General features: G+C 43.5%; 2 protein-coding genes across 2 annotated transcripts; both read left to right on the top strand.

Annotated features, from left to right (window-relative positions):
* Nucleotides 1-970: 970 nt before the first annotated feature.
* On the top strand, nucleotides 971-5506 carry cav2 (caveolin 2). The gene is made up of 3 exons (XM_079163802.1): nucleotides 971-1213; nucleotides 1414-1601; nucleotides 3515-5506. Exons 1-3 carry the CDS (start codon nucleotides 1061-1063, stop codon nucleotides 3663-3665), a joined length of 492 nt encoding a protein of 163 aa, XP_079019928.1. The 5' UTR covers nucleotides 971-1060; the 3' UTR covers nucleotides 3666-5506.
* Nucleotides 5507-8980: 3474 nt separating this feature from the next.
* Nucleotides 8981-19671, top strand: cav1 (caveolin 1). The gene is made up of 3 exons (XM_079162944.1): nucleotides 8981-9350; nucleotides 10307-10474; nucleotides 17405-19671. The coding sequence occupies exons 1-3, from the start codon at nucleotides 9315-9317 to the stop codon at nucleotides 17744-17746; spliced, it is 546 nt and encodes a 181-aa protein (XP_079019070.1). The 5' UTR covers nucleotides 8981-9314; the 3' UTR covers nucleotides 17747-19671.
* Nucleotides 19672-24012: the final 4341 nt, after the last annotated feature.

The following is a 24012-nucleotide window of genomic DNA, read 5'->3' as shown; positions in this document are numbered from 1 at the left end:
AGACCTCTGTCCTCAGATAGTTCACTTTCTTGTCATAGTTTAGGTTTTTCACGTGTAATTTTTAGGTTTCGGACAAACCTCATGGTTGGGCTTAAGATAAGTACGTAAACTAAGTAAAAAGTCAACTTGTGTGCAGGAAACGCATCACAAACCTCCAAAATGTAACTTCAAGCTACCTCAACAACACTTTGGTGCATGAACACCGGGTTCCTGGGTGAAAGTCCTGTGTATGCTGTAACATCGCAGTCAGAACAGCCTACATGGTGTACAAAAATCACGCAAAAGCAAGAGTGACGTTGTCATTGCACCCTAAGTTGCTAACAAATTGTTGTGTCATTCATGCGTTTGGAGAGGCCGGCCTGGGCTGCCTGAGGAGAGTGTCTTCCTGTTGTGGTTCCTGTTTAGGCATCTGAGGACCTGCAGTTATTCTTAACAATGTTGGCCGGTGTGTTCAGAGCATGAAGCAGCCAGAGACAAATAAATCCAAGCAGACCAAAGAGAAGCTTGCAGTAAATCTACTCAACGGGTAGAACAGTGTGTTCAGCTACAGCTACAATAATAACCAAGCTTTTAAAGTTACAAGGTGTTGTGAAATTAAACATGTGGGTGTTTCTTTCCAAAAATAAAATGCCCAGAGTGTTACATTGTGTTTTGCATCTTCATTCAAATGTGCACATTTTTCAAAACATCACTATTTATGATGGAAAAGAAATGTCTCCACTGAAAACCACTTAAAAAAGAGGAGTTGTGAAATGTAAGAAAAGCCTGCAGGTTGTGCACTAATCATGCTTAATCACATGAGGAGGTTTGGTGTATTGAGCCCTGATGGCTCCTGGGTGTCCATGGCTCATGACAGTAGAGCCAGTCATCACAGGGTCTTTTAGAAACGGGCCCGATGATGTGACTTGGAGCTTTGTTGCGTCTCCTCTCGGCCCCACGCTGCGCTGCTTTCCATACGGGGGCGGGGTGGCGCTCCAGTCCGGCGCACAGCGCGCAGCGCACCGTCACCGGCTGCTGCTCTGCCTGAACCGCCTGTCCCGTCTGAGCGCGCACAAACAACATGGGTCTGGAGAAGGAAAAATCGGACACCAGCATAATCATGGACGAAGACGAGTTCAACAGGTCGATAGAGCCGATTCTGTCGAAGAAGGGGAAACGCACGTACGAGGCGGAGCCGGACCGAGATCCGAACGATGTGAATGCGCACTTGAAGGTAAAGTCTGAACACGGTGTTTGAAAGTGAAACTACACAGGGTAGCGGTTGTCAAGTTGAATTATGTACTCAATAATGTGAGTTTATTGTTTTCACGTCACAAACTGTGTTAATCTGCAGCCTGAATGCCTGCGCGTCAATCCATCATCTCCACAGCCAGTTTTATTGTGTTAAAGCTCACTGTAGCCTTCTACCAACAGGTCGGCTTCGGGGACGTCATCGCGGAGCCCGTCTCCATGCACAGCTTCGACAAGGTGTGGATAGCGAGCCACTTCGCGTTTGAGGTGCTTAAATTCTTCTTTTACCGCGTGCTGACCACGCTGCTGGCCGTGCCCATGGCTTTCATCCTCGGACTGATCTTCGCGGTGCTCAGCTGCATCCACATCTGGTAGGGAGAAGTCCCCCCCCCCCCCCCCCCCCCCCCCCCGACCTGCAGGTTTCTGTTTCGGTGCTGAGTTTAGCCTGGCCAATAATTATGCTCATAGATATCATAACAGAGGGATGCCATGACATGAAATACTCTTTTATGAGTGAAAAGAAACGTATAGTCAGTAGATTAAACATATTACATTGTAGTGATACAAACTATATAAATATAAATGTATATAAAAGATGTTCAACAAACATCATCATTTCCAATATAAAGATTATTGAAGTATTACAGTGATTCAACAATCTATTTCAGTTTGGTCACTTAAACCCTGTTTTGAGAACCAAAAACACTTTTTAAATGTGTGGGAACATTTGTTCCCCTTGCCAGCATACTTGCTGTGGCTCTTTAAGGCAAACATTGAGAGAAGTTATTTTTACAGTCAGGCGTAGTATGACGTCAAAGTCTCATCAGCGTTTTGTTTTCATACTTTCATCTGGACAGTGATGTCATATGTCGTCTATATGCGCCTGCATCAAGTTAAACCAGGTGCCTCCAGGTTTTTCGAGCAAGAAGTGCAGTTCCCAACCACAACCCAAAGAGTCTGTTCATTAACAGTGAAACAACACTTTATGCCCAGAAGTCAGCGCTGAATGGAAAGTTGTGAGGAATGTTGAGCTCCACTGGTAGTTGAGGGGGGAAGAAATGCCCTGTGCCCTTTGCTGGAGAGCATTCTAGCAGCAACATAGACCTGTTTGCAGACCGGAGTGGGACATTCTTCAGATGCAGATAACTGACCTTTTAACCTTCAAGCCGCCGCAGGTATTCGTCAATAGAGGGCTGAGCAGTGACGCTGAGCCGGTCAATACACACAGAGGTGCAGCTTCAAAGGAGGACACAGCTTTCACAACGCACCTTTTTTTATTTCATGTAATTTATTGAAGAGAACGTCACGAGCTGCAGGAATGTAACCATATGATACCGTTCTTTAGCCAACATTTATTTACATTAGGACAGAAGGTTGACATAGCTGTGGATTTGAACATCCACACTTCATCCATCAGTAGCATCCTTGAGCTAAAAACTGGACCAGCAAGGCAACAATTTCTAGGACATGAATCAGTAAATCTGAGAAACTTGATGAGAGTTAAGTCACAGCGACAGCAACCTGAGTTCAAGAGGCAAGCTCTAGATTGAGAGGTTGTTGATCGATATCCCAGGATAAGAGTTCAGCCCAGTCTCAAGGAAGGAAAGGAAAGTCCACTTAGCGCGGGTGTGAAGGGTGTTGGACGGGTCTAAAGATAAGAGACGTTCACCCAGGAGACCGTTGTCTGTGTTGTTGTGAAACATTGTTTTACGTTACGTTATTTGAAGTTAAGTTTAACATTACCTTGTTTTACGTTAAAGTTGTTACATTAAAAAGTCCACTAAGAGTGATTGTTATGGACTTACAATAAAAAACGTGCTTACGGTTATGTTATTGTTTGAACACAAACCATGATCTCTTTTTTAAACCTTAACAAAGTAGTTTTGTTTCCTGAAGCGAACCAATCGTTTCACAACGTTAATCGTGGCGTTTTGCGTTTTTTGCTATTGATGCAAAGCTGATATCAAACATATGTTTGTTTCAGAAACGCCGACATACAACGTATCCCTTTGTTGGCAGAAATGTACGGTGCCAAAAACAATTTCTGGCCACTTGATTGTAAAATGCTCGCATCTTAATATCGCTCGAACTCAGTTACATTTCCCCCCCTGTAGAGATCAGCTCAATAGATCAGGCAAAAACAATATCGATGACTTCTTAAAAACCTGCAAATCACCCAAGTCCATCTCCAAAAGATGTAAATACGAGTGAGGATTTAAAAGAAAAGTCAAATAAAAAACTGAAAAGCATCACTTCTCAGTATCTTTTGACCTCTTTCTTGCAGGTTGGTGATGCCGGTGATCCAGAGCTTGGTGATGCTCTTACCGTCGGTCCAGGTGGTGTGGAGGAGTCTGACAGACATGTTCCTCACGCCGCTCTTCCACAGTATGGGAAAGAGCCTGTCCTCCGTTCAAGTGAAGACCACCGAGTACTGATGCGGACGCCTCTCTGTCGTAGGACAAAACGAGTGACTGATGCTTGTAGTGGGATACATGAGCTCTTTATAAAGTCAAAGGTGAAACCCTGAAGAGTGCCGCACAAAGTACTTACAACTATAAATTCATCAGCCCAGCGCCGGGAAAAGATCATTTGCAGTGAAAAGAGTTAAAAAAAGTAACATCTGTTTGAATATATTTGAATGTTCAGTGAGGACTTGATGCACACATGAAACATGCTGTTAAAACAACAGTTACACCCGACCTAGAAATCCTAAATCACAAACTTGCTCTGGTTTAAGACAATGAGCCTTCATGTCGTTTAATCTGCAAATCAACAGGGTTCACTAGTCACAGCACGACAGGACAGGAAATGTTCCTGAAACATTTTGTGACTTTATGAAAAGCTCATGAGCACCACCCAAAATGGAGTTGTTTTATGTGACCAAAAGAAAAATAATTCTTGTCATTCCGTTACTTTGTGGCCGAGAGAGCCGTGGGATCAGCCAACTGCTGACTTGCTGAGAGATGTAATATTTCTGCTTTTCTTCCTAAATTGTATATATTGCAAGTAATTCAGTTAGAGGTTGAATGTGTTTAACTGAATCAGCGTCTGAGAGGAGTTTGTATGAATATTAAATGCTAAGATGCAGCTTGTTGCATATTTCCGGGCTTATTATTAATCTGCTGTTGATTTCACAGTGCATTGGCTATGATATTGGGCATTTGCTTTTACACGGACGTACGGTAAATTATACGAAATCGAGTTGTTTTAACGTGTTGGATACTTTGCAAGGGGGCTTCCTAATTTATTATTTATGCGACAACCAATTCTCAACATCTGCCGCTATCTAAGAACTTGACTGTAGTGAAGGACGGCGTGATAAAGGAGTTTTCTACAGCGCTGCTAGTTAGCATGCTGGGTTTAATATTTCTACAGCGGGAGGGGATCTGACAGCAGCTTGATTTCTATTTTTTTGCGGTGGATTTGATAAAAGTTGATCTTAAGGTACAAAGCCTGCACGGTTCGCACTTGCTGTACAATCTGATATTTAGAAGGCGATATAAAGAGAGGAAGTGTGACAGCTATGGAGCTGAGTGTTGGGTTATGAATGCAAACCCACCTCTGATAAACAAACACACACAACATTCTTTTTGCTCCCGAGAAACATCTGGCCGTGCCACTTTCACGAGAAGCTAGTTGCTAACGTTGCGTGCGGTTTATCAGTTATCTGTTTTTCTGAAAATGGCCGCCCGCTGCTTCTTCAACTGAACCATTCAGCAAAAGTGCCGTTAAAGCAAAGCAAAATTACAGATTGTCACAAAGTGGGCATAAAGCCTGTCATAATATCTAGTTGGTTATCATCCAGATTTTCACACACCTACACGTGACTCAACATTGCACCGCGAGCCAACGCGCGGCAGCTTCTACCTCCGACAGCAACACGTGATGTGGACGTGACGTTTTTGTTTTTCCAGCTGACAAAATAAATGGCAGCAGTTCTGTCGGAGCTTTTAAAATTCTTTCACAGATGTTGGACCTCTGACAAAGCTGCCAGCCGACGCGCTCGTGTTTACCGGAGATTCATTGTAGGGTTGTGCAATAGTGGAAGACGCAGGTGTCGTGTGGCCGAAGCTTTTTCTCCCCTCGGCAATACCACGTAGTACTAATCAACCCCAGCGTATCCATTAAGGCAAATGAATCCTACTGTGACATGTATCTGCCTGTAAAATGCTTTTATTTGTCTGCATTTCATTTGGAGCCGTTTGCTTTGTGGATATACTCCTTTTGGCTCAAATGTGTTCTTCATGACTGAAATAAAGATGAATTCTTTCCCCTCGAGGTTCGTTTCTCTGCGTGTGGTTTCTTCTTCGTCTGTCACAGGAGATGAGCGTGTTTGGGATTTGCAGCTGAGTGCCAGAGAAGGCCTCGTTATAGCCTTTTATACACGCTTTTCCTGCACAAAGATGATCTGTGGGTCGAGGGAACGTGACCCGAGGCTTCTCTGTCAGACCTGCAGGCCTGCACCAGCATCTCTACCTGTCAGAGTATTCACCCACCATGTCGTACAGTTTTGTGTATCTCGATAAGTTTGTCATGTCCCGATACTACTATTAAGTTTTACTACAGCTATTAAACCTGCTGCAATGTCCTTCACCACTAAATAGCTACGATTATCTGGTGGTGTTCTGTTCCTGAAAGTCTTTTGTTCTCTGACTTGAGCTTCTCCAGCACACACCCTCTTTGTCCTTTTCTGACTTTTGTTTAAGGCGAGACACTACATGCTAAAACCTGCACGGGTACATTTTGATACTTTGTGATGTCTTTTATAAAAGGGGAAAGAAAACATCCGTTTCTCTAAATTAGATTTTTCTCCGGAAATCTCCACTTCAGTAGCTCTTACATACACCAAACTTTATATTCTGAAGGTTTGTACAGAGGGGTTTGTTCACACATCATTATATAGAGTTCTTTTTTTCGTGTCTCATATTATTACTACTCCAAAATGATTGTTATACTTGACTCACTGTTGCCTTTGTTGCTATGTTACTACACTCCTCTGATATTCGGGGGTTCCTATCAGCCTCGTGTCCACTGAGCCAAACACACGTGATAGCGTCATCATATCCTGTGTGTTGGTCAATATAAGAAATCACATGCTGCCTTCTTAATCTGAGCAAATGTCTTCTATCAGTTCCTCCTTTGTTTCTACAGTGTCAGTGAATTAACTACATTTATCTTTAGTTAACCATCATCATAAAGCTTTCATATGGACTCATTGTTATCCTGTAAAATGACTGTTTCAGTTACCGCCCCGTGTTCACCTTGACTTCGTGAAGAACTCTGTTTTTGAGAAAAAGTCTTGATAACATAAATTGTGGCATACGACATACTCTTGCAGTATAATCCTCCTTATCCAGTCATATGCGTTATATATTTATTATCATATGTAAAACACATCGGCATAAACCGGGTCCATCCCCCTCTGTTAGAAATGAACAAATCGCTTACTTTTACTGTTGTTAAACCCACATTTACTTCAATTTATCAAGACTTTTCTCCGTCTTTTGATTGTTCATTCGACGTGTCGACATGAGAGAAAAACAAAGTTATCTATGCAAATTAACATTGTGGGGGTGAAGTATTTCTTTTAAACTTTTTCACTTTTGGGCTACCGGTTGCTTTTAAAAGAGCAGGCATCGCTTTTTTTAAGGTCAGAACGTTTGTCCTGGTGTTGAGCATTCAGTTTGATCCCAGCACCATCCTCCTGCACCGTCCTCCAGCACCGTCCTCCAGCACCATCCTCCTGCACCGTCCTCCAGCACCACCCTCCAGCACCGTCCTCCAGCACCGTCCTCCAACACCGTCCTCCAGCACCGTCCTCCAGCACCATCCTCCAGCACCATCCTCCAGCACCGTCCTCCAGCACCACCCTCCAGCACCATCCTCCTGCACCGTCCTCCAGCACCGTCCTCCAGCACCACCCTCCAGCACCATCCTCCAGCACCATCCTCCAGCACCGTCCTCTAGCACCATCCTCCAGCACCATCCTCCAGCACCATCCTCCAGCACCGTCCTCTAGCACCATCCTCCAGCACCATCCTCCAGCACCATCCTCCAGCACCGTCCTCCTGCACCATCCTCCAGCACCATCCTCCAGCACCATCCTCCTGCACCATCCTCCAGCACCGTCCTCCAGCACCGTCCTCCAACACCGTCCTCTAGCACCACCCTCCAGCACCATCCTCCAGCACCATCCTCCAGCACCATCCTCCAGCACCACCCTCCAGCTGTGAATCAACCTGTTCTGTCACTGGCCTGAAACACTCATTTACATGTTAGATAGTCGTATCATAAACCTAAGCTGCCTCAGCGTGAAGTTAACACAGATCCTGTTCTGCTGATGCGGACCCACGATTCACTCTCCTCATAAAGTAGATGTTTGGGTGCTGGAGGCCTCAGGGGAAGTCCCACGTTGACAGAACTTTCTATATCCTGTAGCCTGACTTCAATGATATGTTTTACTTTTCAGCTGTTCATGGTGTTTCTCAAACACAGAATATTCTAAAAGTGCTGATGTAGCATCCTCTGTGAGTCCACATCAACACAACATCTTTATTAGAAACAAGAAACAGGTTTTCATTTGGTTGATTTGATCAGAGCCACACCTGCTAACGTAAAGAAGAGTAACTCATTTATGTTAATGTGCAAAGCAGCAGAGCAGATGTCACAAATCGCTTCACAACAAAAAACATTTCTTAAACTAAGATTCACTGCACCCTTTATCATTGCTGCATTAAAACCAGCAGAATGAGAGTTAAAAGAATAAGAGTCGCAGCAATAAGAAATGTGAAGCCTGTTTACAAAGCGTGGTGACACACAGACTCAAAGATAATTCTTAGAAATCTTGGTACCACTTTGCACCCTTTAGAATTAGTTAAAGCAACTTTGGCTCTATTAATAGTCAATACATAAATAACTACCCAATTTTTTATTTTTATTTTTTACTTTGATTTCTGATTTTTTATTTATTTTTATTTATTTTCCCATCCTATTTATTGATTTTATATTTTCATTTTTTCTCGAATTATTTTCTCTATATTTAAACTTAATTTATCCATAATTTAGAAAACATCTTGAGTCACCTGTTGTTACATTTGTTGTTGTTTTTGTTTTGGCAGAGTTTGGCACACTGTTTTTATTCATCATTATTCATTTACAATCAATAAATATACTTTTTGAAAGAAAGAAGAATGTATTGATGTTTCCCTTGAACAGTTATTACATTACCTTAGTTACTGCTCTACTGTATTAGTAAAGTATTTATTGGCCATATCGTACTGAAATCGTTCAGCTTCTACAGGAAAACCCCCAAAACGGTCTCCTATCACATCCATCCAGAAAACAGCTGAGTGCGCCAGCACGTGTCACTCCAAGGTGAGTAAACAAACCAGCGTGACCAGCGTGGTGTCACAGCAGTGGTGTTAACGCTGAGAACAGCTGAGAGTGTCAATGCACCGTATGTGTGTTCATCAGAGCTTTAATATCAGTATAAACTACATTGCCTGAAGGTAGATGACAGACTGGGTTTTATATTTGCTGAAATAGGTAAATAAAGTATGGAATGCTCCTTTAACCTTCTTATTTATTCATTTCTCTTTTGATTATATTTTTTCTTGCTCTCTTCTAGCACTTGAATGGGTCTCCCTCAGGCTAAGGTATGGCAAATATCCACACCTTGCCATTCCCAATTAACGCCCACATTTCACTGAACAAAAAGGTTATTATGCTCTGCCTCGATCCTCAAATAAAGTAATTCCACGGCAGTTTACAGTTACAACACTCCTACAGTTTGAGATCGCGTCAGTCTCTTTCCCCCAAGTCTGGCAGGTTTCAGGGTGGCTCTCCCGTCTCTGCTCACAGGTGGCTGCGAGGAAGCGCTCTGCGGGATCCGAGGAGGTTTCCCCTCGCATCTCTGACATTAAAATTCCAGTCACGTTCAGCGAAAAGGGCAGGAGTTAGATGACCATACAGGTCCCTGAGAAGAGCCCCGGTTCTCTCATTTCGCCTCCACGCCTCCTACTCAGCATCCTATAGTGTCTTCTCGTCTGTTTCACCGCGCTGATCCGTTCAAACTTGAGGACAGTATGACAGGAGGACTGAAGGACGGCGAAACAGAAGAGGTACAGTATGCCTCTCATGCAACGCCGGCACTGTTTGACACCGATTTTTCTTTTCCATCCCCATTGAGGAGTTGATTATTCTCGCTTATAATTTGCATTCATGAAGGGCATTTGGATGTTTGTTTGTTTTTTAAAATCCAGAGCGCTATTATTATCTTACTTTCTGGCACCTACTCGTGAACGCTTCTCCAACACACGCAGGGGGAATGCAAAGGACCACTGAGCGTGCATTAGCACGTGGGTGTGAGATTTAACCTGCTAAAAACCTATACAGAACAACCGATAATTGCTTTTACGCACCAGCCATGGAAGTTTACATGCTCGTGCGTAAAAGCGCCAAGGAGAGGAAACCCACAACACATTTGTACCGTAAGATTTCCGTCAAAGATCATGAACATGCTTTAACACTAAATAATGAAGCCATAGAGTAAAAATGAGAAGCCGCTTAAAAGATCCACAGAGGACAGATTAGTTCTGTTCTACAATGGAGCGTTTTACGCACACCGTTATAAACCAATGGACACGGAAACCTTACATGTTGTACGGTACTTAAAAGTGTCCATGTACTAATAACAATATGATTGATAACCTCGATTTGTTCAAAAGATATTGCAAAATGTATTTATAAACAGTTTTTCCCAGAAATAAGTATTTCATATTTGGAATTTTCGCCTTTACGCATTTCTTAAAAAACGTCGCCATGCCTTCCAGGTACATGTTGAATCAACTTGTATGTCATGCCGGGATATTAGTTTTCTCTCCGGGTGGTGAGCACCCCTTGCGGCTGGATCGAGGGGTGTGGTGCTTCACTTTCAATTCATTTAAACCCATCCCTGTTTGTGGGGCAGGCTGGTAACGCGCAGCACCAGTCTCTCTCCCACTCTGAGCGCGCTGCACGCTATCCCTCCTCCTCTTCACTCTCTTCCTCTTTTTCGTCTCCTCTGGATCCTTCACAGGAGTTTCTGCATTCGCCGTTCATCCGAAAACAAGGGAACATTTACAAACCTAACAACAAAGACATGGACAACGACAGTCTGAACGAGAAGACTATGGACGACGTCCACACCAAAGAGATCGACCTGGTCAACCGGGACCCGAAGCGCATAAACGACGATGTTGTCAAGGTGAGTCAAACCTGGAGGGTTGGTAACTTGTATTTGGGGTTAAACGTGCAGCTGCTGAGAGCTTTCACTCTATTTTCGTGGCAACTGAAACCATCAACTTCACCAAATACCTGTTGCAGAGTTTGCACTTAACTTCTGCTCAGTTGAGCCGCCTGACAATCACCGTAAACTGAAATCAACTTTGGGAAACTGCGCTGAAATATAAGAGCTGTCAAACTGGTGATATGTGCGGTTGTGCGCGACAGAGGCGCACGGCAGCTCTATTGCGCACTGCATTGGTTTCCAGCAGTGTTCTCCCTCAGTGACTTTCCCCTATTAGGAAAAGACTCTGCACATGCATTAAAGCCCACTGGGGCTCAATGGCATGCTACCCACGCGTGTAAATATCTGCGCGGACTTGAAAACTCGAACATCCTCGCACCAGCAGAGGAAACATTACGAATTTCCTGTTGTTGGAAGACAGCATTTTTCCCCCACAGTTGCACACGCCTTGCTGTTAGGAAAGTGGAGTTCTTTCCATAAGAGAGCTGCCTGGCGGCGTCGAGTGTTTATTTGGTTTAAAGGAGTTTAGCAGAGAGAGAGAGAGAGAGAAGGTGTGCTAGAAGCCACCTGACGCGTCTGTTTGGTAGCGGGGAGCAGCAGCTGTCTGAGCCTGGACGCCCTCCTCTCCAGCTGGGGCAGTCTCTCTCTCTCTCTCTCTCTCTTTTTCACGAGAGTGGGGGGTTAAACGGCTCGCTGCGTGGGACAGGACGGGTCAGCTCTTTGAAATGCCTGAACTCTGCCTTGTTAAAACAGGGAAACACCCCAAGTAGTCTGTGTCTGCGGGGGATATCCCTCACCACTCCCCACCTCTCCTCCCTTCTTTCCTCCCATTCTACTCCCCTCTCTCCCTCCCTTCTTCCCTGCATGCCTTTAGTTGCGTCAGAGCAGCAAATGTCCATGTGTTGCTTTTTATTGGTTGCAGTCAGACTCCAAATGATTACTGTCTGTCTGACATTATTTAATTAGTTGATTGGAAAAATGATGAGATTCTGTTGGAATATAAAAAAATGTGCTGACTGTAATGACATTGAAGCTTTATTGGAGGGTGTTTTCATCACAAACAGAGTAAACACATATATTGTGTTTCATCGCACACATAAGCCTGAAGGTGACTTCATCATGTGATATGCTGTTTCACATGATATGTCCTATATTTAAATATCTGTTCTATAAGATGTGATTGTATCTCTTGTGAAATGTCCAAAAACCACGTGTGCAGATATCTAAATTATTTCCCACGTGGTAAAAATGTGAAATTCGTTTAACATGTGATGAATTCACATTTGCGTTTTTTATTTGTAGGGGAAAGAAGCTACATTTAGTGTATCGGAAGTATGAAAAACAGAGGACAAATGCCCCACAAAGCATAATCAGATGTGCATCCTTCTTCCACTTCTGCCACATGAACAGTTTCACCAAAGCGACTTTGCCTCCACTTCTTCCATCGCTTTCTGCTCTCTCTCTCCCTCCCAGTTCTCCTCCATTGTGAGAGTGAGTCAGACTCTCCTTCCAGTCTCAGAATAGAATGCAGCTTCACGATCGTCCCGCCCCTCTCTAATCAACTCCAACAGACCACTGGTGAAATTATCCGAAATCACATGTACACTCTAAAAATGTTGTAGGGAACTGTTGAGAGACTTGAAGTAAGAACATTTACTCAAGTATACAGTAAGATTATGAGGCGCATTTAGTTCATTTAAGTTTATACATCGACTACAATCCAAGGATTTTCAGCTGCAGCTAGAGATTAAGATTTTTAAATAAGTATAAAACCATATTAAACACAATATCTTCTTATAGTGAGAGTTAAACTACCCAGCGGTATGTTGAACTGCATCTCAGCTAGCGCTGGGTATCATTTAAGAAATTACGATGCCAGTACCCTTAATGTGACGTCGATACCAATAGAGTACTTTGTTGGCGCTGTTGGCACCGCTCACCCCGTTAGCACCGTTAGCTGCTAGCCCCCGGCTCAGACATCTCTGTGTTCAGATCCTTATGCAAGCTGGCAATCCCGGCTGTGCGTGTTGTACCTGCTGCGGGCCAATCACAGGTCGCATTGAATTGAAGAACGCTTGCGGGGATTGGCTGTGACCAACAACACCATTTTTTCTAGATCTTGGCGCGCGGCAAGATCTTGGCAAGCATTGAATTTTGTGCAGGGTCAGGGACGTATCTGAAAACCTCACTTTTTAGTGCACATACTTGGATATCTTGAGTGCTTACCAACCCACACACTGTAATAAGACAACGCATTCAGTTGTTTGTGGGCTTCCTAGATCAGACTATGTGATTCAACAAGCCAATCAGATTTGGCTCCCCATGTCACATGTAGGCTCATTAGAATATACCGCCCCCTCATCTGAGTATCTCCACTTATGGCTTGAGGACAACCATTGCAACGGTTCACCATATTTTTCTTGCCAGCCAATCAGAGCAGACTGGGCTCTTAAAGGGGGGCTTAAAGAGACAGGCACTAAAACGGAGCGTTTCAGACAGAGGGTGACTGCAGATGTGTTCAAACGGACAGTTTGAGAAAAAGAAAGAGTTTTTTGAACATTAAAGCGTAAATATGTTCCAATAGAGTCCCAAAATACAGATATGAACCTGAAAATGAGCACGATATGTCCCCTTTAAAGGTCTACTGTGCAGGATTTGGCAGCATCTAGTGGTGAGAAAACATACTTAATATTATCATATTTCATTACAACAAATGGATGTTCCTTTAAGTAAAGGCTCTGAAAACTTCTTCCACTACTGCTCTTAACTAAAGAAATACTTTTGATGGTTAGGAAGCTCACTGACTCTGGGTCTCAGAATTAACTCGAATGAGCCTGTATTTTTTACAGTGTGCTCCTGTATACAGCCTCACTGAGGTGCTTTGAGGTCAATGAAACGGCTCTGCCAAGTGGAAGCGTGTGTTTGGTGTGCCCCAATGAAAAGCACAAGCAGGGAATCCCTTCCAGCAACACCCCCCCCTCACCCCCCACCCCACACATTCAGACATGCTGTATGTATTGCAAATGCAAACACACACACACACACTCACTGCATTCCTGTAAGAAAAGGAACACAAGCTGTCCTCTTGTTGCTGCTGCAGCTGGCCTCAATCACCCGGCCACATCAAACCCGATCCATTACTGACATGCATGTGGCGTTTGCCCTGCGAAGAGGGTTTTTTATTTTTTCTCCCTCCGGAGAGTTTGTGGGTCTTTATATAGCCGAGAGGAGTGGAAATGCTCCCACTGGAGAGAATTTTCAAAAAATGGGAGTTGTGAGGCGTTTTTGATCAAAAGTCATTCGGGTCAAATTGAAAGGAATGAAACGCTCCCTGTGATTAGCAGGAGATTATTTTTACTCGATCACCTCATTCTGGAATGTTTATAGATTTATAGTCATTGTTGTGTGAGAATCCCCAAACTTGCAGTTTTAAAGATTTCTCTGCTTTTATCTGAACTTAACGATCAGACGCTGCGTCGAGACGTCTCGTCGTGCTTATTTATGAGCAAGTCTTTCAACATCAGCAGCTTTTCTTTCCATCCAGATGTCAATTCAACAAATCTATGAACACATCACAGCAATATGTGCAAAAGAGATGTTAACGTCCAAGAATGTTTTTTACCACAGATTCCTAAAAAATATATTAGGCAAGTCATATATCTTGTTATATTGGGGATAAGAAATTGTAAATTAATTATATAAACTTCATTTCAGATGATTTCTGAATCAAAAACACACGTAAACTAAACTGATGAGTGACACGAGCCTGCTGTCTGTTGTCTGTTGTCTCGGCTGCCAATCATCCTAATCTCTCCTGAACCAAACCAAACATCTCCTCCTGACTTTACCGAAGCCCTCAAACCAACAGAGGAGTCCATTAATGTGCTTCGCTCTGACCTTCTCCTCCGGCGACCCACTTTGTCTATTCAAGCGTAGTTGACGGCCTGAAGACAGAGCTCTGGAAATAGCACATCGCCTTATTAGCTCCATAATGCAGTCGCCTTGCCGTCTGGTCACATGCTGACCCAAGACTCCTCTGATTTAGGCTTTGTGTTTTTTATACTGTAGATGTCTTATGTATTGAATTTCTTGATTCTGAAACTGCAAAATCTAGAGGAAAGTCAGAAACTGTGGACTTTTGTGGTGTTCTTCCACAAAAACATCCTTCCTTGGATCAAAAAGTAGTGGACAAAAGTCCTCATATGGTCATTTCTGGGTGATACTCGTCATATTAGCATAACAAAATCAAACCCTTTGAAGTCTGAAGGAGCAAAAAAAATCAAACCACACCGTTGAATCTGAAGGCGATGCTTTTAGTCAAACTTACGCCAACTTTTTTGCTCAAATTGCAACAAACAGCTCGACTCTATGAAGTCGGACCTCTCCACCATCCTGCTGTGGTTGTGTTTGTGCCGCTCTGCAATCAAAGTCCTGGAAACTGGAGCAGACTGGGTCCACTTTAAAATTTGTAGCTGTGGAAAAATGTAACGGACGCCGCGTTGGTTTTGTGGCTGCAGTCGGATTTATATTATAAGGCTGTCGTGAGAGCTGCCAGTTGGGGCTGTGAGAGAGGCTTTATGCTGCTGCTTGGAGTAAAAGAATTGGACTTACAGCATATGTGAAGAGCTCTGTTACAAAATAACATATTTACTCTGACATACTGAATAGCAGGATGGAAGTGAGCCCTAAGATATGTCGTATAGTTGTGTACGCTTTGAATTCTAGACTTAGATATCTTTATAGTCTTCCAAGTTTTTAAAACAAGTGAAAAAAGTGTTTTAAGTGAATATTTTCTTAATTCTAGTGCAGCTACCTCTCTTATTGTTGTGCATGCATGTAAATGTGTTTAATCTGTACGGAAAACCAAAGTGTACAAACGTCAAGTTGTGGTTGGAAATGGTTTGGCCGGGAGTACTGGCTTTACTCATTGTAAGCTAACCGCTTAGCATTTAACTGAGAGTGGTAAATAAGAGAACTTCCCAAAAGGTTTGACAAGTCCATTATTAGGGTGGATAGTTTTGCATTCTTTTCCCATTTAAATGAATACATGTCATTACAACACATGCATTAATTATCCGATAAAGTTGTTTTTCAGAGATCTAAAATGGAAAAAAGTGAACCATGATGTGCTTTTCTTTGATGCCACCAGTCAGCTTGTGTAAGTGAGCGTTACATCTTCCAAACAGTGGATAGTATCTCACTTAGGACTTTTCCATTTCGCTGTCAGGGCGACACTGGATAATATCTGCTTGACTTACTGATATTGCACCCAGCGGCCCTCAGTAGCTCCACTCCACACTGTTAGACGAGACACAGTCTCCAAGTAACTGTAAAATAAATATTGACTCTGTGCTCAGGAGCCGGTGGACAGGATGAGAGAGAGAGAGAGAGAGAGAGAGAGAGAGAGAGAATGCCCAGGTCACTTGCAGTGATTGTCCCGTTGAAAAGCCTGAGAGAAGAACACAATGTTTCTGCAGGTTGTTTCACCGTCACTGGCCACACACTAACTGTGCAGTTTTACCTTGTTTATTCCACACACACACACACACACACACAAAAAAAAGCAGAAATGTGAAACACATCACATCCTGTGCGCCGCAGAATATTTTCCGAACAAAGACGTACCACACAGCGAGTGTTTACAGCGGCTAAAAGCTTCTAGGAACTCGGTTTAGTCTGATCATTATTTAGATATCTAACAGTGACGCCTTTAAAGTCCTTTAAAGTCCTTTAAAGTCCTTTAAAGTCCTTTAACCAGGTTTTATTACCCGCATACATCTGGTCCATGTGGCTGAAGAATAACTGAGAGTTTACCTTTAACTTTCTCCTTTAGTTGACTTTTTATCCATCTATACATCTGTCCATCTATCCTTCTATCCATCTATCTATCCATCCATCCATCCTTCTATCTATCTATCCATCTATCCATCCATCTGTCCATCCATCTATCCATCTATCTATCTATCCATCTATACATCTGTCCATCTATCCATCTATCCTTCTATCCATCTATCCATCTATCTATCCATCTGTCCATCCATCTATCCATCTATCCATCTATCCATCTGTCAATCTATCCATCTATCCATCTGTCCATCCATCTATCCATCTATCCATCTATCCATCTATCCATCTATCCCTCTATCCATCTATCCATCTATCTATCCATCTATACATCTATCTATCCATCTATCTATCTATCCATCTATCCATCTATCCATCTATCCATCTATACATCTGTCTATCTATCCTTCTATCCATCCATCTAAGCTTGATGTTTTCAAGATGCTCTGGAGACAAAGATCCATTGCAGAAAGTGAAGCAGATGCCAGAGATAGTGTGTGTGGCAATCCGTATTTTCGGGCGTGGCGGTGTGTTGGTGGTTAGACTGTGTACCAGTCGCTGTGAGAGATGTAAATCTTGCCAAGGAATCCCACCCTCCATCTCTGAAATATTAACGGGGAGTGAAGCTGCTGATTTATGTGTAAATAACACGGAGAAGACTGTAGCATTTGTGTGAACGTTTAACTTGCACCATATTGGGGCTCTTGTGAAACACTGTTGGCGGCGGACGGAGGTATTCGACGAGTCTAATGTGAACGCGGTGGGGAGTGTCTCTGTATACTAACTGTACAATTAGTATTTTGTTGTCACTTTCAATACTTAAAACATGTAAATCTATGGCAGGTTAACCCTTTCACAGTTTGCTCTCAGTTCATGAAAGTATTTGGTTGTGCATATAGCTCCATCCTCTCGTATCTCTTCTGGTTGCTAAAAAAAAAAACAAGATGGCGGTGGACAAAATGCCAAACTCAAGGTTTCAAAATAGTAGCTAGAACCAGTGCAAGTCTGTCTGACTACAATGTCCTTCTCTTCCTCCCTCTTCAGGTAGACTTTGAGGATGTGATCGCCGAGCCTGCAGGGACCTACAGCTTCGACGGCGTGTGGAAAGCCAGCTTCACCACCTTCACTGTGACCAAGTACTGGTGCTACCGGCTGCTGACGGCCCTGGTCGGCATCCCCCTGGCGCTGATCTGGGGAATCTTCTTCGCCATCCTGTCCTTCCTGCACATCTGGGCCGTGGTGCCGTGCGTCAAGAGCTACCTGATCGAGATCCACTGCGTCAGCCGCGTCTACTCCATCTGCGTGCACACCTTCTGCGACCCGCTGTTCGAGGCCATGGGCAAGTGCCTCAGCAGCATCCGAATCAGCACAACCAAGGAGGTGTAGTGTCCACGAAGAGGAGGAGGAGGAGGAGGATTAACGGAGAGAGGGGAGGGAAGTAGGGAGGGCTAGCGCAACACAGATGGAGGGGAAAGTCACAACAGAGAAGAAGAAGAAGAAAAATAGACCTCTGGGAAACGAGAGGTGAGACTTTTCCAGAGCTGTGTGGAAGTGAAGAGGCGTGGCCACGCGGCACCTGACCCCGCCTTCTTCCACCAGCTGTTTGTTCCTCTCCAGTGTTGCCTTTACCAAACGGGTGGGCACAGGAAATCAAAGGGGTCGTTCTCCGGGGTTTATGTTGTTGTTCTGTTTTTTTATTCCTCCCTGTTAATTTTGTCAGGCAGGCGACCGACCGAGTGCTGTTTCTGTTTTCTGTCAGTTTTACCAAATGATGTAAATTCCTTCCATTCTTTCCGTGGAGAGCTTCTCACTTTGAGTGATTCATGTGAAGAGAGGATGTCAGGGTGTATCACTGTCTTCTCTCGCGCTTATTAGTGTGTGTGTGTGTGTGTGTGTGTGTGTGTGTGTGTGTGTGTGTGTGTGTGTGTGTGTGTGTGTGTGTGTGTGTGTGTGTGTGTGTGTGTGTGTGTGTGTTTTTTGGAGCCGTTGGGCAGGGCAGGGCGGGGCGGTTGGACGTCGGGGGTTAGGGGGGTCAAAGCGGAGAGAACGAGTGAGCGCTGCCAAATTCTATCTGACTCAGCGAAATCAAAACACAAGCCCGCATGCCGAACAGCCCTCCCTCTGCTCCCCCCCCCCCCCCCCCCCCCCCCCCCCCGCCCTCCACGCCCTCTGCGCCCTCCCCCCAGTGACCTCCAACCCACCAAAGCCAACCCCCCCCCCCCCCCCCCCCCCCCCCCCCTCGCCCGGCTTCCCAGCAGTCTGACACACTGAACCCGCCCTCGTTCCTGCATGCACCTGCGTCGCCTCTTGCTAGCAACTCGCCGTCCGCCACCGCCACACGCCCGCCTCGCTCACGGCTTCTTACCCCCCTCCCCCCCTCAAACTAAAAATCTCCATCATCATCATCATCATATCCTCGTGTGTGACTGACAATGTTAGCGTTTGAATTTTTTACAAAAGAAATATCCCTTTTGAACTCCAATGTGGGTTTACTGACCAACTTTGGCCTTTTCATTTTTCAGTGAAGCTCTTAAATGCACCATAGTCCCATAGTGAATGCTTTTTTTTTCTCCTACTCTATGAATATGAAGAACTTTGAGGGTTTTAACTCGTATGCCGTTGTTTTAATATCCTGTATGTACTGTATGGGTGTCGACTTTACAAGCTATGGCCTCATTCCAGTGCACTAATCTATGGGAAAGTATTGTTAGTGAGTAGCACTAATGAAGATCTCCTGTCTATATTTGCAAAGGTAGCAGAGTACTCGCGGTTACTTTTGACAGGCTTGTGTGGAGATGTTTCTTACGCGCTGTGGTACTTGCACAGGTTAATGCATTGGAATTAAGATAATGTGAGATGGAATGTGTGATTTTTGAAATGCATTTTCAGTTGTTATCTGGTCATTATTTTGCATCCCATCCATCCTTTTTTGTTGTGTTTTTGTTTTAAAATTTTGCCCAAAGTAACTTGTTCTGCTCGCTTCTTGACTGTGGACACGATGCTGAAAAGCATCAAACTGAAGCCTTCCGCCCCAGAGATGGGTGAAGGGAGGGACGGTTGGGTGGGGTAACTGTAATGGGTGGGGGGGGGGGGGGGGTTTATTGAGACACTACACTACGCTTTGACTCCGTCACCTTCAGTCTACTTGCTGTCTTCTCACAGGGATGGTAATATCACAGCACCTGATCCTTGAATTGAGTGTTTTTAAGCTCCAAAGGTGATATTTTTATAAGAAAATATGTGTTTTTTTCCCTTCCTTGCTTTTACTGTACAATATCACGCTGTGCACATTAAAATTTAATATAATCCAGTGTTCATTTGTTGTTTTTTCATCTACAGTTTCTTTAAAAGTGATCCCCAGCGCGTGCCTCTCATGAAAGTCAGATATTAACAGTGGCTTTTCTGTTCTTTCTTTTACTTGTGATATTGAGTCATAGCTAATCTAATTGTGTAGTGACTCACAGTAGATACTTGGTGACTGTTTTCATTCATCTGTGCTGCAGGAACCAGCCAGTTGAAGCGGTGGAAAAAAAAAAGAAAAAAAACATAACGAAGCAGCTGAAAAATCATTTCCAGCAGCAGCGGTATAGTGTTGGTATCTGAGTGTGTGACGGTGAAGCCTAATGCCTTCAGTGCTGCTCACAGGCCTGGCACAACTTCTCCATGGTTACTCGATAAACACACAAAAGTGTTGGGCAATGCTCATGAGACTGGAGTCAAGTCTCTTGACTTAATTCAAGTACATTTCCACCAAAAGCAGGCACATAATGATGCAGCCGGAGGCGAGCCGTTCAACAGTAACATTAGTAACAGTCGACTCAACAGTGGTTCATTGTTTTAATCCTTCAAGGGGGATTCAAGGACACAATGGCTACAACAGAACAGCATGTTAACTGCTGCCTTTTTGTTTCAATTCATGGAGCCAACACCGGCAGTGGCCAGGTCCCAGTTTGTGCCTCGTAACATTTGAGTCACAATAAAATGGCCAAAAGTATGTGGACAGACAAACATTACAGCCACATGTGATGGGTTTGAAAATTTTTAAAACCACGGCATCGATTCGCTGCTACAACATTCCTCCACTCTTCTGGCAGAGCTGCAGGATTTCGTCACCAGGCTGCAGGGGTTTGCTCCCGGTCAGGTCAGGCACCGGTGTTGGTCCGTAAAGTCCTGGATCGCAGTTCAGGTGCTGGTCGGGGTTAAAGTCAGAGTTCTGTGCAGGCCAGTTAACTTCTTCCACAGCAGACTGGGAAACGTTACCCTGTATTGATCTGGCTTCTCCAAATCGTCCTAAATTTGTAAACATATTATCTAGAATATCGTTGTGAAATGATGTATTATGATTTATCCTCATTGTGACTGTAGGCCCCAAAACATGAAAATAGTCTGAGAACAAAAGTATGTGTCCAACACTCTTCTGTCAATGTGGATTAAAAAATAATAATAATCCATCTGCTGCACAATAAAAGATATTTGTAGTAATTGTAACGATTTCTTAATCTGAGCAAAGACACATGTAGACGCGCTCCGTTTGGAAAGAATGCTCTTTGATCCAGGTGAGTGGTGGTCGATTAGAAAATACTGGTAATCTGTGTGATGTATGAGAGGCACAAACTGGGGTCAGATAGGTATATATAGCCTCTATGTATCACATAACCAAATAATGTAAAGTTTAGCTACGGTGAATTTAAATCACAATCAGGCTCCATGGGGCTAAAGGTATAGATGTGGTTGAAAGTAGTAGAATAAAAAAAACAGCTTTCCAAAACAAAAGGAGACATTTGCACGAACAGAAACAACCTCCACAGTCTGACGCTCGAGCATCATTGCAGTAACACACACAAGCTGAACCACAAAAAAGAAAACTCCTGAGCAGGATGCAAGCAAGCTTTTTCCAGGGCTTGGCCGTGTGGGACCAAAGCAGACATAACAGGAGGACGAGAGAACACAGAGACGGCTCTGTTACCTCCGTGCAAGACGCGACGGGATTGGACGGTGAGCTCATGGCAGTGACCTGATACAACCGGGGTGAGAAGTTACCACCAGCTGCTGGAGCTCAAAGCTCCTCTGTGTGGTGGGACGTTTTCCTGATCTGAGATCATTTGGAGGCTCATAATCTTCACTACTAAGCTATACCTGTCTGGTGAAATGGTGAAGAATCAAAGGACAACACTGCAAATCATGTATGATGGATGTTATTTTCCTACTTGTCAGGCAGCTATTGACTTCCATTCGTTTACAGACCGTAAATAAGAAATATGTGATTTGTAGTTATGGAGCAAACGTTAGCGCTGGCATTGTCCTTGTTGGTGTTCACCCGTCCCCCACTGAGGCTAAATCCCTCGGTTTGATCTGGTTCTCTGCGGTGTTTGCATGTTCTCTCCAGGCCGCAGTCCTCCACAGGTCAGCCGGATCAAAGACTGTAAACCACCAATAAATAAGGATATCAGTGTCTGAAATAGCTGTGCTGAGCCTGAGCCTGGGGGGTGGAAAACATATCTGAGGTGTTATTCTGCTCAGGTGCATGCTGGGAAAGGCTCCACCATCATGTGAATATGAATAGAAAAAGTAAATGATCTTTCATGAAGTCTCAGGACTCACCTTTTGAGTTACTCGCCTCAGCTTTTACAATGCAACAGCTCCCTCTGGTGGCGTGGGTTGAGAAATGCAAATATATGCTAAATAGCCAAAGGTATGTCCATTATCCATATGTGATTGTTGATTATATTCCAAAAACCATTGGCATTAATATACGTCCAACAGCATCTAGTCTTCTGGTGTCAGGCTCTCCTCCAGATGTTTGAACCTACAGGGATTTGTTCCCCTTCAGCCACAACAGCATTGAAGAGGTCCCACACTGATGCAGGGGGATCAGGTCTGGCTCACAGTCACCGTTCCAGTTCATCCAAAAAGTGTCGGATGTAGTTGAGGTCAGGAACCTGTTCAGACCAGTCAAGTTCTTCTACACCAAACTGAGAAAACACCTTTTATTTATGGAGCAAACAGGAACAGGTCAAAAACAAACTGCTGCCAGAATGTTGTTTAAATGATCATATTGTGCTGCGGCATTTAGATTTCCCTTCATTTAAAATAAGGAGCTTTGTCCAAACCGTGAAAAACCAAATTATACCAAACTACAGTATGTGGTGTTATTTTTCATGCTTGCATTTTAATATTTGATGCCAACAGGTCTTTCCACTTCAAAGTCCTAATATTTTTAACACAATTACAAAAAGTGCAAAGTTGTTGCTTTTTTAAAAATTTGATTTAAATTTATTTTATTCTATTTCAATTTCAATTACATTTTTTTTTTCATTTAAATCGTATTTTTTTTAATCTAAAACTGTAATTAAAATGTATCATGCTTTGTTTAAATGTATTAAAATATGTATTTCTTTGCTTTATTTGCATTGTTTACGACTTAAAGTACACTTGACATGTATAGATGTATTTCTTTTTGTCCTCGTTGTTAATTGATGCTTATATATATATATATATATATATATACATACACTTGAGTACACAACAGACTGTTCTTTACCTGTATTTGTCCAGCCTTGTTGTGAGTACATTGAGAGAGTCAGATTCCTTGTATGTGCACATGTACAATGAAGGTGATTCTGATTTAGTCGCGTTGCATCACACAACACTGGGAGGTTTTTGCATATTTAACATAAATAAATCAACGCTGATATGTTTATGAGAGACGTGTCGACTGCCTGATCTGCCCTCTTCAGAGTGTGAAGCACAGATTAGACCTGAAATCTTTCGTTGAACAAGCATCCCGTGATGAAAACAAAGGTGAGGTAGACGTGATGTTCGGTCTCTCCCTCTGGATGACTTAGTCAGTATAAGTCAGAGGTGAGGTAAACATTGTGGCTTTTAAAACCTCCTCAGCAGCTGTTTCCTCTCGCTGCAGACACCACCGTGATTATAGGGAGACGTCTCTGGGACTCTGAGTGATTTAATGCTGTCGAAATCCATCATTCACCTTCCCTAAAGATGGTGCTTAAGAACATACTTCCACATCTACGTCACTGCGACTGTGAGTTTTTGTTTCGGTGAAGTCTTTTAAGGCCTGACCTCCGACCCGACTGCTCCTTTGAGAGTCTATGTGGCAGATCTCAGCTTTGCATTGAGCGGATGAACAGCTGGGTGTCTCAACATTTCTGATCGGCTGACGGACGAAACTGAAATAATCTTGTTTGGCGGGAAAATGAGGACTTAAGGCGAAGGACACGGTTGAAAACCTTGGTGTCTTGAATTGAAGTTGATCTCAGTTTTTTACAAACCTTCTGAAAACAACATCTTAATCAGCTTTTTAACGTCTTTTTAGATAAACGCATTCATGCTTTTATTTCGACTACTGCGATGGTCTTTTCACAGGCCTTACGAAACAAAAACAAAGACCATCAAACAGCTTTATGCAGCTGTTAGAGTTCTGATAGAAACCAAAGGAACCGACCACATTGCTCCCATATACTTAAGTCCCAACTGGCTCCTTCCACTAGGTCACACAATTGACTTTAAAGCACTGCTGCTTGTTTATGAATCACTCTACAAGAAACTTTCTGATCGCATCAACCCAGCTTCACAAATCTGGACTGTAGACTGTTCTCACTTGCTTTTTGTTAGTTGGTCTAAAGCACTTT

The sequence above is a fragment of the Pholis gunnellus genome (genome assembly GCF_910591455.1).
Source record: "Pholis gunnellus genome assembly, chromosome: 7".
Lineage (NCBI taxonomy): Eukaryota > Metazoa > Chordata > Actinopteri > Perciformes > Pholidae > Pholis > Pholis gunnellus.
The sequence above is the reverse complement of the archived record's forward strand: the minus strand, read 5'-3'. Positions and strand labels throughout refer to the sequence as shown.

What these genes read in the sequence shown, in the direction of transcription:
- cav2 (XM_079163802.1), top strand. Translation starts at nt 1,061, where the DNA reads ATGGGTCTGGAGAAGGAAAAATCGGACACCAGCATAATCATGGACGAA. An exon ending in ATGTGAATGCGCACTTGAAG is followed by an intron (nt 1,214 to 1,413) that starts GTAAAGTCTGAA and finishes TTCTACCAACAG; the next exon opens with GTCGGCTTCGGGGACGTCAT. An exon ending in CTCAGCTGCATCCACATCTG is followed by an intron (nt 1,602 to 3,514) that starts GTAGGGAGAAGT and finishes TCTTTCTTGCAG; the next exon opens with GTTGGTGATGCCGGTGATCC.
- cav1 (XM_079162944.1), top strand. Translation starts at nt 9,315, where the DNA reads ATGACAGGAGGACTGAAGGACGGCGAAACAGAAGAG. An exon ending in AGGACGGCGAAACAGAAGAG is followed by an intron (nt 9,351 to 10,306) that starts GTACAGTATGCC and finishes GATCCTTCACAG; the next exon opens with GAGTTTCTGCATTCGCCGTT. An exon ending in TAAACGACGATGTTGTCAAG is followed by an intron (nt 10,475 to 17,404) that starts GTGAGTCAAACC and finishes CTCCCTCTTCAG; the next exon opens with GTAGACTTTGAGGATGTGAT.